Raw genomic sequence first — 12,495 nt, 5'->3', positions numbered from 1 at the left:
GAGAGAGGCAGGGGGAGTGGGAGGGGGAGAGGCAGGGAGAGAGGGAGGGGGAGAGGGGGGGAGAGAGGCAGAGGGAGGGGGAGAGGCAGGGGAGGCAGGGAGAGAGGCAGGGGGAGAGGCAGGGGGAGAGGCAGGGGAGATGCAGGGAGAGAGGCAGGGAGAGAGGCAGGAGACAGGCAGGGAGACAGGCAGGGAGACAGGCAGGGGGAGAGGCAGGGAGAGAGGCAGGGAGAGAGGCAGGGAGAGATGCAGGGAGAGAGGCAGGGGGGGAGAGGCAGGGAGAGAGGCAGGGGGAGAGGCAGGGGGAGAGGCAGGGGGAGAGGCAGGGGCACAGGCAGGGGGAGAGGCAGGGGAGAGGCAGGGGCACAGGCAGGGAGAGAGGCAGGGGGAGAGGCAGGGAGAGAGGCAGGGGGAGAGGGAGGGGGAGAGGGAGGTGGAGAGGGAGGTGGACAGGCAGGGAGAGAGGCAGGGGGAGAGGCAGGGGGAGAGGCAGGGGGAGAGGCAGGGGGAGAGGGAGGGGGAAAGGCAGGGGGAGAGGGAGGTGGACAGGGAGGTGGACAGGGAGGTGGACAGGCAGGGAGAGAGGCAGGGGGGAGAGGCAGGGGGAGAGGCAGGGAGAGAGGCAGGGGGAGAGGCAGGGGGAGAGGGAGGGGAGAGGCAGGGAGAGATGGAGGGGGAGAGGCAGGGGAGAGGCAAGGAGAGAGGCAGGGGGAGAGGCAGGGGAGAGGCAGGGGGAGAGGCAGGGAGAGATGCAGGGGGAGAGGGAGGGGAGAGGCAGGGGGAGAGGGAGGGGGAGAGGGAGGTGGACAGGCAGGGGAGAGGCAGGGAGAGAGGGAGGGGGAGAGGCAGGGGGAGAGGCAGGGGGAGGGGGAGAGGGAGGGGAGAGGCAGGGAGAGAGGGAGGGGAGAGGGAGGGGGAGAGGCAGGGAGAGAGGGAGGGGAGAGGCAGGGGGAGAGGCAGGGGGAGAGGCAGGGGCACAGGCAGGGAGAGAGGCAGGGGGAGAGGCAGGGAGAGAGGCAGGGGGAGAGGGAGGGGGAGAGGGAGGTGGAGAGGGAGGTGGACAGGCAGGGAGAGAGGCAGGGGGAGAGGCAGGGGGAGAGGCAGGGGAGTGGCAGGGGGAGAGGGAGGGGGAGAGGCAGGGGGAGAGGGAGGTGGACAGGGAGGTGGACAGGGAGGTGGACAGGCAGGGAGAGAGGCAGGGGAGAGGCAGGGGAGAGGCAGGGAGAGAGGCAGGGGGAGAGGCAGGGGAGAGGGAGGGGGAGAGGCAGGGAGAGATGGAGGGGAGAGGCAGGGGGAGAGGCAAGGAGAGAGGCAGGGGGAGAGGCAGGGGAGAGGCAGGGAGAGATGCAGGGGGAGAGGGAGGGGGGAGAGGCAGGGGGAGAGGGAGGGGAGAGGGAGGTGGACAGGCAGGGGGAGAGGCAGGGAGAGAGGGAGGGGAGAGGCAGGGGAGAGGCAGGGGGAGGGGAGAGGGAGGGGGAGAGGCAGGGAGAGGGGAGGGGAGAGGGAGGGGGAGAGGGAGGGAGAGGCAGGGAGAGAGGCAGGGAGAGAGGGAGGGGGAGAGGCAGGGAGAGAGGCAGGGGGAGAGGCAGGGGGAGATGCAGGGAGAGAGGCAGGGAGAGATGCAGGGGGAGAGGCAGGGAGAGAGGCAGGGGGAGAGGCAGGGGCACAGGCAGGGGAGAGGCAGGGGGAGAGGCAGGGGCACATGCAGGGGAGAGTTAGGGGAGAGGCAGGAGAGATGCAGGGAGAGAGGCAGGGAGAGAGGCAGGGGCACAGGCAGGGGGAGAGGCAGGGAGAGATGCAGGTGGACAGGGAGGTGGACAGGGAGGGGGAGAGGCAGGGGGACAGGCAGGGGGACCGGCAGGGGGACAGGCACGGGGACAGGCCTACTGTCATGGCTCTACCAGCTTGTCTTTGTGTGGTCTATGAGAAAGTGTTGAATAGGTGGGATTGAACCAACGCTTCCTATGGCCTCGATGTTGTTTTTGTGTACGGGACTCACATGGAAATGAAACCCCTGGACTCACCACATGAAAGAGGGAAAATCACTCTATCCAAACCTCATTCTTTCATTCCCTCGCTGTGTCCTTCCAATATATACAGGGAATTCTAATAGATTTTCCGGGTTAGGGGCTAAGAGTTGGGTGGTGTTGATGGAAGTGTGTGTGTGTGAGAGAGAGGGGGAGAGAGAGAGAGAGATGTGAATGTCTCTCAGCATTGTCAGTGAAGTGTTCTAGTAAATGTCATGATAGGAAGTGTTTGCTGAACACTGTGACTCATTCACACACTTGGCTGTGTTGCTAATCCAAATTGGTCAAAAGCTACGTTCACGGTCAAACACATGCTCTAACCGACACACAACCTGCTACACTGTAAATCACAACACACACACACGCTCACACACACACACACACACACACGCTCACACTCATTCTCACACTGACCTCACAAATCTCTCTCTCCTCCTATCTCCCCCCTCTCACCCTCTCCCCCCCCACATCCTTCCTCCCCTCCCTCTCTCCTTCCCCACCTTCCTCCCTCCATACCCACCTCCTCTCCCCTATTCCCTCCTTCCCCTCCTCCTTCCCTCCCTCCCTCTCCCATCCTCCCTCCCTCCCTCCCTCCCTCCCTCCCTCCCTCCCTCCCTCCCTCCTCCCTCCCTCCCTCCCTCCCCCTCCCCTCCCTCCCTCCCTCCTTCCTCTCCCTCCTTCCTCCCCTCCCTCCCTCCCTCCCTCTCTCTCCTTCCCTCCCTCCCTCTCCCATCCTCCCTCCTTCCCCTCCCTCCCTCCCTCCCTCCCTCCCTCCCTCCTCCCTCCCTCCCTCCCTCCCTCCCTCCCTCCCTCCCTCCTCTCTCCTTCCCCACCTTCCTCTCCCCTCATCCAGTGTATCAGTTTGGATAAGTTCAAGCCCCATACAGACGAGGATCAGCTGACCCACCAGGCTCTCTTTCTATTGGAGGAGAATAAGTTCTGGGCAGGGCTAGTCTTCCTGGATGTCTACCCCTGGACCACTACCGTGCCGCGTCACGTCAGGTACAAGATACGCATGGACATCGACCAAGTGGAGAGAACCAACAAGATCAAAGACAGGTACTATGTTTATTTTTATATAAACCCACTCGGCGGTCATAGACACTGAAATACATCGGTATGGAATAAATAAATAAATAAATCAATAAATAAACAATTAGACATCATTTAGATGAGAAGATTAAAATATTCTGGACCATTTATTATCAGGTGGAAGTTCATTTTCTTCCGGTCAGAATATAACAACCAGGATGGTGGGAATTTTTTATTTTATTTTTATTTCACCTTTATTTAACCAGGTAAGCAAGTTGAGAACAAGTTCTCATTTACAATTGCGACCTGGCCAAGATAAAGCAAAGCAGTTCGACACATACAACGACACAGAGTTACACATGGAGTAAAACAAACATACAGTCAATAATACAGTAAAAAAACAAGTCTATATACAATGTGAGCAAATTAGGTGAGAAGGGAGGTAAAGGCAAAAAAGGCCATGGTGGCAAAGTAAATACAATATAGCAAGTAAAACACTGGAATGGTAGTATTGCAATGGAAGAATGTGCAAAGTAGAAATAAAAATAATGGGGTGCAAAGGAGCAAAATAAATAAATAAATTAAATACAGTTGGGAAAGAGGTAGTTGTTTGGGCTAAATTATAGGTGGGCTATGTACAGGTGCAGTAATCTGTAAGATGCTCTGACAGTTGGTGCTTAAAGCTAGTGAGGGAGATAAGTGTTTCCAATTTAAGAGATTTTTGTAGTTCGTTCCAGTCATTGGCAGCAGAGAACTGGAAGGAGAGGCGGCCAAAGAAAGAATTGGTTTTGGGGGTGACTAGAGAGATATACCTGCTGGAGCGTGTGCTACAGGTGGGAGATGCTATGGTGACCAGCGAGCTGAGATAAGGGGGACTTTACCTAGCAGGGTCTTGTAGATGACATGGAGCCAGTGGGTTTGGCGACGAGTATGAAGCGAGGGCCAGCCAACGAGAGCGTACAGGTCGCAATGGTGGGTAGTATATGGGGCTTTGGTGACAAAACGGATAGCACTGTGATAGACTGCATCCAATTTGTTGAGTAGGGTATTGGAGGCTATTTTGTAAATGACATCGCCAAAGTCGAGGATTGGTAGGATGGTCAATTTTACAAGGGTATGTTTGGCAGCATGAGTGAAGGATGCTTTGTTGCGAAATAGGAAGCCAATTCTCTAGATTTAACTTTGGATTGGAGATGTTTGATATGGGTCTGGAAGGAGAGTTTACAGTCTAACCAGACACCTAAGTATTTGTAGTTGTCCACGTATTCTAAGTCAGAGCCGTCCAGAGTAGTGATGTTGGACAGGCGGGTAGGTGCAGGTAGCGATCGGTTGAAGAGCATGCATTTAGTTTTACTTGTATTTAAGAGCAATTGGAGGCCACGGAAGGAGAGTTGTATGGCATTGAAGCTTGCCTGGAGGGTTGTTAACACAGTGTCCAAAGAAGGGCCGGAAGTATACAGAATGGTGTCGTCTGCGTAGAGGTGGATCAGAGACTCACCAGCAGCAAGAGCGACCTCATTGATGTATACAGAGAAGAGAGTCGGTCCAAGAATTGAACCCTGTGGCACCCCCATAGAGACTGCCAGAGGTCCGGACAGCAGACCCTCCGATTTGACACACTGAACTCTATCAGAGAAGTAGTTGGTGAACCAGGCGAGGCAATCATTTGAGAAACCAAGGCTGTCGAGTCTGCCGATGAGGATGTGGTGGTTGACAGAGTCGAAAGCCTTGGCCAGATCAATGAATACGGCTGCACAGTAATGTTTCTTATCGATGGCGGTTAAGATATCGTTTAGGACCTTGAGCGTGGCTGAGGTGCACCCATGACCAGCTCTGAAACCAGATTGCATAGCAGAGAAGGTATGGTGAGATTCGAAATGGTCGGTAATCTGTTTGTTGACTTGGCTTTCAAAGACCTTAGAAAGGCATGGTAGGATAGATATAGGTCTGTAGCAGTTTGGGTCAAGAGTGTCCCCCCCTTTGAAGAGGGGGATGACCGCAGCTGCTTTCCAATCTTTGGGAATCTCAGATGACACGAAAGAGAGGTTGAACAGGCTAGTAATAGGGGTGGCAACAATTTCGGCAGATAATTTTAGAAAGAAAGGGTCCAGATTGTCTAGCCCGGCTGATTTGTAGGGGTCCAGATTTTTCAGCTCTTTCAGAACTTCAGCTGAATGGATTTGGGAGAAGGAGAAATGGGGAAGGCTTGGGCGAGTTGCTGTTGGGGGTGCAGTGCTGTTGACCGGGGTAGGAGTTGCCAGGTGGAAAGCATGGCCAGCCGTAGAAAAATGCTTATTGAAATTCTCAATTATGGTGGATTTATCAGTGGTGACAGTGTTTCCTATCTTCAGTGCAGTGGGCAGCTGGGAGGAGGTGTTCTTATTCTCCATGGACTTTACAGTGTCCCAGAACTTTTTAGAGTTAGTGTTGCAGGAAGCAAATTTCTGCTTGAAAAAGCTAGCCTTGGCTTTTCTAACTGCCTGTGTATAACGGTTTCTAGCTTCCCTGAACAGCTGCATATCACGGGGCTGTTCGATGCTAATGCAGAACGCCATAGGATGTTTTTGTGTTGGTTAAGGGCAGTCAGGTCTGGGGAGAACCAAGGGCTATATCTGTTCCTGGTTCTAATTTTCTTGAATGGGGCATGTTTATTTAAGATTGTTAGGAAGGCATTTTTAAAAATATCCAGGCATCCTCTACTGACGGGATGAGATCAATATCCTTCCAGGACACCCCGGCCAGGTCGATTAGAAAGGCCTGCTCGCTGAAGTGTTTCAGGGAGCGTTTTACAGTGATGAGTGGAGGTCGTTTGACCGCTGACCCATTACGGATGCAGGCAATGAGGCAGTGATCGCTGAGATCTTGGTTGAAGACAGCAGAGGTGTATTTAGAGGGGAAGTTGGTTAGGATGATATCTATGAGGGTGCCCGTGTTTAAGGCTTTGGGGGTACCTGGTAGGTTCATTGATAATTTGTGTGAGATTGAGGGCATCAAGTTTAGATTGTAGGATGGCTGGGGTGTTAAGCATGTTCCAGTTTAGGTCGCCTAGCAGCACGAGCTCTGAAGATAGATGGGGGGCAATCAGTTCACATATGGTGTCCAGAGCACAGCTGGGAGCAGAGGGTGGTCTATAGCAGGCGGCAACGGTGAGAGACTTGTTTTTAGAGAGGTGGATTTTTAAAAGTAGAAGTTCAAATTGTTTGGGTACAGACCTGGATAGTAGGACAGAACTCTGCAGGCTATCTTTGCAGTAGATTGCAACACCGCCCCCTTTGGCAGTTCTATCTTGTCTGAAAATGTTGTAGTTTGGAATTAAAATTTCTGAATTTTTGGTGGTCTTCCTAAGCCAGGATTCAGAGACAGCTAGAACATCCGGGTTGGCAGAGTGTGCTAAAGCAGTGAAAAGAACAAACTTAGGGAGGGGGCTTCTAATGTTAACATGCATGAAACCAAGGCTATTACGGTTACAGAAGTCATCAAAAGAGAGCGCCTGGGGAATAGGAGTGGAGCTAGGCACTGCAGGGCCTGGATTCACCTCTACATCGCCAGAGGAACATAGGAGGAGAAGAATAAGGGTACGGCTAAAAGCAATAAGAATTGGTCGTCTAGAACGTCTGGAACAGAGAGTAAAAGGAGGTTTCTGGGGGCGATAAAATAGCATCAAGGTATAATGTACAGACAAAGGTATGGTAGGATGTGAGTACAGTGGAGGTAAACCTAGGTATTGAGTGATGAAGAGAGAGATATTGTCTCTAGAAACATCATTGAAACCAGGAGATGTCATTGCATGTGTGGGTGGTGGAACTAATAAGTTGGATAAGGTATAGTGAGCAGGACTAGAGGCTCTACAGTGAAATAAGCCAATAAACACTAACCAGAACAGCAATGGACAAGACATATTGACATTAAGGAGAGGCATCCTTAGTCGAGTGATCAAAAGGGTCCAGGGAGTGGAGAGGTTGGTTTGGGGGTCACGGCGATTTAGACAGCTAGCCAGGACATCGGTAGCAAGCTAGCATAGGATGGAGGTCTGTTGTTAGCCACCTCTTGCGTTCCGTCAGTAGATTAGTGGAGTTCCGTGTTGTAGAGGGGATTAGTCCAAATCACACAACAACAAAAAAATAAAAACAATAGATATAGTTATAGAGGCCCAAGAAGAAACATGTTAATAATAAAAATAAATAAATTGTCCGATTGTCTATTCTGAGAGCATCCGGTAAGACAGCTAACGGTTAGCAGGCCGCAGATGGGCATTCAGGTAACGTCGCGACGGAGGAGCCAGCCGGATCTCCTTCGGGTAGATAACGTCGGCAGTCCAGTTGTGAAGGCCCGGAGGGGCTCCGTGTAGGCAGTAAAACGGGTCCGGATAGGTGACTGCAGCCCAGGAGTGATTGACGGAGCTCAGGAGTGGTTGACGGAGCTCGCTAGCTCCGGAGTAATTGATGTTTGCTCCGGAATCGACGAAAGCAGATAGACACACGGATAGCAGCCAGCTAGCTGTGAGATCCGGGAGTGAATGTCCAGAGAGCAGTTGAAATCCAGGGACATGGAGAGAAAAATCGGTCCGGTATGTTCCGTTCCGAGCGCGCTGCGCCGTACAAAACTGGCGATAGATTTTCGAGTTAAAGGATAGCTGATGACCACAAACCGTGGTTAGCTGAATACGAACGAGTTGCCAGTAAAGAAGCTAACTAGCTTCTGATTAGCTTCTGGCTAGCTCCTGGCTAGCTTCTGGCTAGCTTCTTGGAGTTTCTGGCTAGCTTCTGGCTAGCTTCTTGGAGGATTGCAGATTTGATTGCAGATTTGAGGTAAATAATACGTATTTATACATATCAATTGGTGAGGCAGGTTGCAGGAGAGTGTATTGAAGATGAGTTGATGGAAAATAAAAATAAAATGTATGTGAAAAAAAAGTTGTAAATATATATATATACACGACACGACAAGACGAGGACAAAAGACGTCTGAACTGCTATGCCATCTCGGACGAATGTGTTGAAACGTACTCCTCAGACCGCAGTGTCCTGCTTGCGGTTCCTCATTAGCGTTTGAGGCGACACGATCGGCGGTGGGCGGTCATTCCCATAATCACCTTTACAGTCATGGGGAAAATTGTGGTAACTAACTTATTTATACTGTATCCGTTTTAGCGATGGAAACGGAAATACATTGTTGTTCAAGCAGGACGTATTGTGATCTCCAAGGTTCAATGTACCTAAACCAATTCCAGAATACTATACAGTTTAAACCAATTCCAGAATACTATACAGTTTAAACCAATTCCAGAATACTATACAGTTTAAAACAATTCCAGAATACTATATAGTTTAAACCAATTCCAGAATACTGTAAAGTTTAAACCAATTACAGAATACTATACAGTTTAAAACAATTCCAGAATACTATACAGTTTAAACCAATTCCAGAATACTATACAGTTTAAACCAATTCCAGAATACTTTAAAGTTTAAACCAATTCCAGAATACTGTAAAGTTTAAACAAATTCCAGAATACTATACAGTTTAAAACAATTCCAGAATACTATACAGTTGAAACCAATTCCAGAATACTATACAGTAGAAACCAATTACAGAATACTGTAAAGTTTAAACCAATTACAGAATACTATACAGTTTAAACCAATTCCAGAATACTATATAGTTTAAACCAATTACAGAATACTGTACAGTTTAAACCAATTCCAAAATACTGTAAAGTTTAAACCAATTCCCAAATACTGTAAAGTTTAAACCAATTCCAGAATACTTTAAAGTTTAAACCAATTCCAGAATACTATACAGTTTAAACCAATTCCAGAATAATATACAGTTTAAACCAATTACAGAATACTATACAGTTTAAACCAATTACAGAATACTGTAAAGTTTAAACCAATTACAGAATACTATACAGTTTAAACCAATTCCAGAATACTGTACGATAGATAGATAGATAGATAGATAGATAGATAGATAGATAGATAGGCAGGCAGGCAGGCAGGCAGGCAGGCATATAGATAGATAGTCAGGCAGGCAGATAGGTATTCAGGCAGATAGGCAGGCAGGCAGGCAGGCAGGCAGGCAGGCAGACTGGTAGATAATCCTCTACAATTGAATAATCAGATTGAGTAGCTAGCAGGAGGATTGACCGAGATTTATGTCTTGACTGGAAATGCCCCGCAGGCGTAAATAAACTGTGACGGTTAAGTAATGAGGAGTGAAGCTGTGTGTATACAGGTAGGTAGAGCTTTCATATATCATCTCTCCCTCTCTCTCTCTCTCTCTCTCTCTCTCTCTCTCTCCTCATACCTTTCTGCCATAAAGTGCAATTGGTTCAATGACATATTCAATTAGTTTTCAATTTAGTTTGAGGTATTTCAATTCGAATGAACTTTTTAAGGGCGTAGAATACCCCGCGTGCTTTCTCTCTGTTTATTCACTGCCTCATTAAGGTGTCCAGTTGAGCTTATTTTTAAACCTAAGTAATTGTAGTGTGTACAGTACTCTATATATTTTGTACCAATTAAGAACTTTGGTCAAATTCCCTGAGATCTGGATCTTTGCTGGAAAATCATTATTTTATTCTTTTTGGGGTTTACTGCCAGGGCCCAGGTCTGGCAGTACTGCTCTAGCAGGTCCAGGCTCTGCTGTAGGCCATTTTCTGTGGATGACTGCAGGCATAGGTCATCTGCGAAGAGTAGGCATTTAACTTCTGAATTGTGGAGACTAACACCAGGGGCTGAGGATTTTCCTAGAATAGTGGCCAATTCGTTGATGCAAATATTGAAGAGTGCAGGGCTTAGATTGCAACCCTGACAAAGGCCCCGCTCCTGGTTAAAGAATTCTGTTCTTTTCTTGCCAATTTTAACGCTGCACGTGTTGCCAGTATACATTGATTTAATTATGTCACATGTTTTACCCCCTACACCACTTTCAATAACTTTGTAGGACAGTCCTGTCTGCCAAATAGAATCAAATACTTTTTGGAAGTCGATAAAGCGAGCGTATATTTTGGTATTATTTTGTTGGACATGTTTATCTATCAGGGTGTGTAGGGTGTAAATATGTTGAGCGATCAGTTGTGCGATGTTTTGGTATAAATCCAATTGAGCTTTTACCCAAGACATTGTGCTTATTAAAGGAAGTTTAGAACTCATTTATAATACTACAGAAAACCTTCCCCAGGTTACTGTTCACACAAATGCCTCTGCAATTGTTAGTCAAATTTGTCTCCGTTCTTAAAGATTGGGGTTATGAGTCCTTGATTTCAGATGTCAGGGAAATATCCTACACTCAGGATCAAATTAAACAGTTTTAATATAGCCAATTGAAATGTTGCACTAGTGAGTTTGAGCATCTCATTTAGGATGCCATCAGGTCCACATGCTTTTTTAAATTTGAGAGCCTGAAGTTTCTTATAGAGCTCCTGGTCAGTAATTGGGGAGTCCAGTGGATTTTGATTGTCCTTTTAAAGCTTTTTCTAACCCATTGAACTGCTCATGAATTTGGCGTTGTTCTGCGTTTGTGTCCATTTGAACGGTGTTGTAGGGTTTTAAAATGGGTTGTCCACATGTCACCATTCTGTATCGCTAATTAGTCTTGTTTAGATTTTTAAATTTTTTTTTTTTTTTTTTGCCAGAAGTAGTTTGTGTTTATGGACTCCTCAATTAGTGTCAGCTGCTTGCTGTTGTACTGTGCTTTTTGGTGCTGAGTGTTACGTTTATAGAGTTTTAAAGTCTCACAGTAATGAAGGTGTAATTCACCATTATTTGGGTCTCTGTGCTTTATGGTTCTGAGTGTTACGTTTATAGAGTTTTAAAGTCTCACAGTAATGAAGGTGTAATTCACTATTATTTGGGTCTCTGTGTTTTATGGTTCTGAGTGTTATGTTTATAGAGTTTTAAAGTCTCACAGTAATGAAGGTGTAATTCACCATTATTTGGGTCTCTGTGCTTTAGGTTGGAGGTGTTCTACGTTTCTTCCTTATCATTTTACAATCTGCATCAAATCAGTCGTCATCTGTGGTCTTTTTAAAATGTATTTTTTAATCCATTTCAATTGTGCTTCTTTTGCCCTTTGTCTTAATATATAGTTGATGTTTTGTTTTGCCAGATTGATGCCTTCTTCACTGTGAGTGAATGTGGTATCCAAACAGTTATCTAAGAGTGTTTCGATATTTTGGTTCCAGGTTGCTTTCTGGTATTCTTCTGTGTTGTTTTGGGCCCATCTGTATGAATGTCTGATGTTGTACAGCTGACTGGGCTGTGAATGTCTGATGTTGTACAGCTTACTGGGCTGTGAATGTCTGATGTTGTACAGCTGACTGGGCTGTGAATGTCTGATGTTGTACAGCTCACTGGGCTGTGAATGTTGTGTACAGCTGACTTGATGTTGTACAGCTGACTGGGCTGTGAATCTGATGTTGTACAGCTGACTGGGCTGTGAATGTCTGATGTTGTACAGCTGACTGGGCTGTGAATGTCTGTGTTGTACAGCTGACTGGGCTGTGAATGTCTGATGTTGTACAGCTGACTGGAATGTCTGATGTTGTACAGCTGACTGGGCTGTGATGTTGATGTTGTACAGCTGACTGGGCTGTGAATGTGATGTTGTAAGCTGACTGGGCTGTGAATGTGATGTTGTACAGCTGACTGGGCTGTGAATTCTGATGTTGTACAGCTGACTGGGCTGTGAATGTCTGATGTTGTACAGCTGACTGGGCTGTGAATGTGATGTTGTACAGCTGACTGGGCTGTGATGTTGTACAGCTGACTGGGCTGTGATGTTGTACAGCTGACTGGGCTGTGATGTTGTACAGCTGACTGGGCTGTGATGTTGTATAGCTGACTGGGCTGTGATGTTGTATAGCTGACTGGGCTGTGATGTTGTACAGCTGACTGGGCTGTGATGTTGTACAGCTGACTGGGCTGTGATGTTGTACAGCTGACTGGGCTGTGATGTTGTACAGCTGACTGGGCTGTGATGTTGTACAGCTGACTGGGCTGTGATGTTGTACAGCTGACTGGGCTGTGATGTTGTACAGCTTACTGGGCTGTGAATGTGATGTTGTACAGCTGACTGGGCTGTGATGTTGTACAGCTGACTGGGCTGTGATGTTGTACAGCTGACTGGGCTGTGATGTTGTACAGCTGACTGGGCTGTGATGTTGTATAGCTTACTGGGCTGTGATGTTGTACAGCTGACTGGGCTGTGATGTTGTACAGCTGACTGGGCTGTGATGTTGTACAGCTGACTGGGCTGTGATGTTGTACAGCTGACTGGGCTGTGATGTTGTACAGCTGACTGGGCTGTGATGTTGTACAGCTGACTGGGCTGTGATGTTGTACAGCTGACTGGGCTGTGATGTTGTACAGCTGACTGGGCTGTGATGTTGTACAGCTGACTGGGCTGTGATGTTGTACAGCTGACTGGGCTG

At 48.0% G+C, this 12,495-nt stretch overlaps 1 protein-coding gene across 1 annotated transcript in view; it reads left to right on the top strand.

Annotated features, from left to right (window-relative positions):
• LOC115116153 (retinal-specific phospholipid-transporting ATPase ABCA4-like) overlaps positions 1–12,495 on the top strand; it is a 206,345-nt gene that overhangs the window by 66,393 nt on the left and 127,457 nt on the right. Inside the window, exon 13 of the mRNA XM_065013791.1 lies at positions 2,881–3,086. Within this exon, the coding sequence (XP_064869863.1) occupies positions 2,881–3,086 (206 nt within the window). The remainder of the gene's footprint in view (positions 1–2,880; positions 3,087–12,495) is intronic.

The sequence above is a fragment of the Oncorhynchus nerka genome, linkage group LG9b (assembly GCF_034236695.1).
Source record: "Oncorhynchus nerka isolate Pitt River linkage group LG9b, Oner_Uvic_2.0, whole genome shotgun sequence".
Classification (NCBI taxonomy): Eukaryota; Metazoa; Chordata; class Actinopteri; order Salmoniformes; family Salmonidae; genus Oncorhynchus; species Oncorhynchus nerka.
The sequence above is the reverse complement of the archived record's forward strand: the minus strand, read 5'-3'. Positions and strand labels throughout refer to the sequence as shown.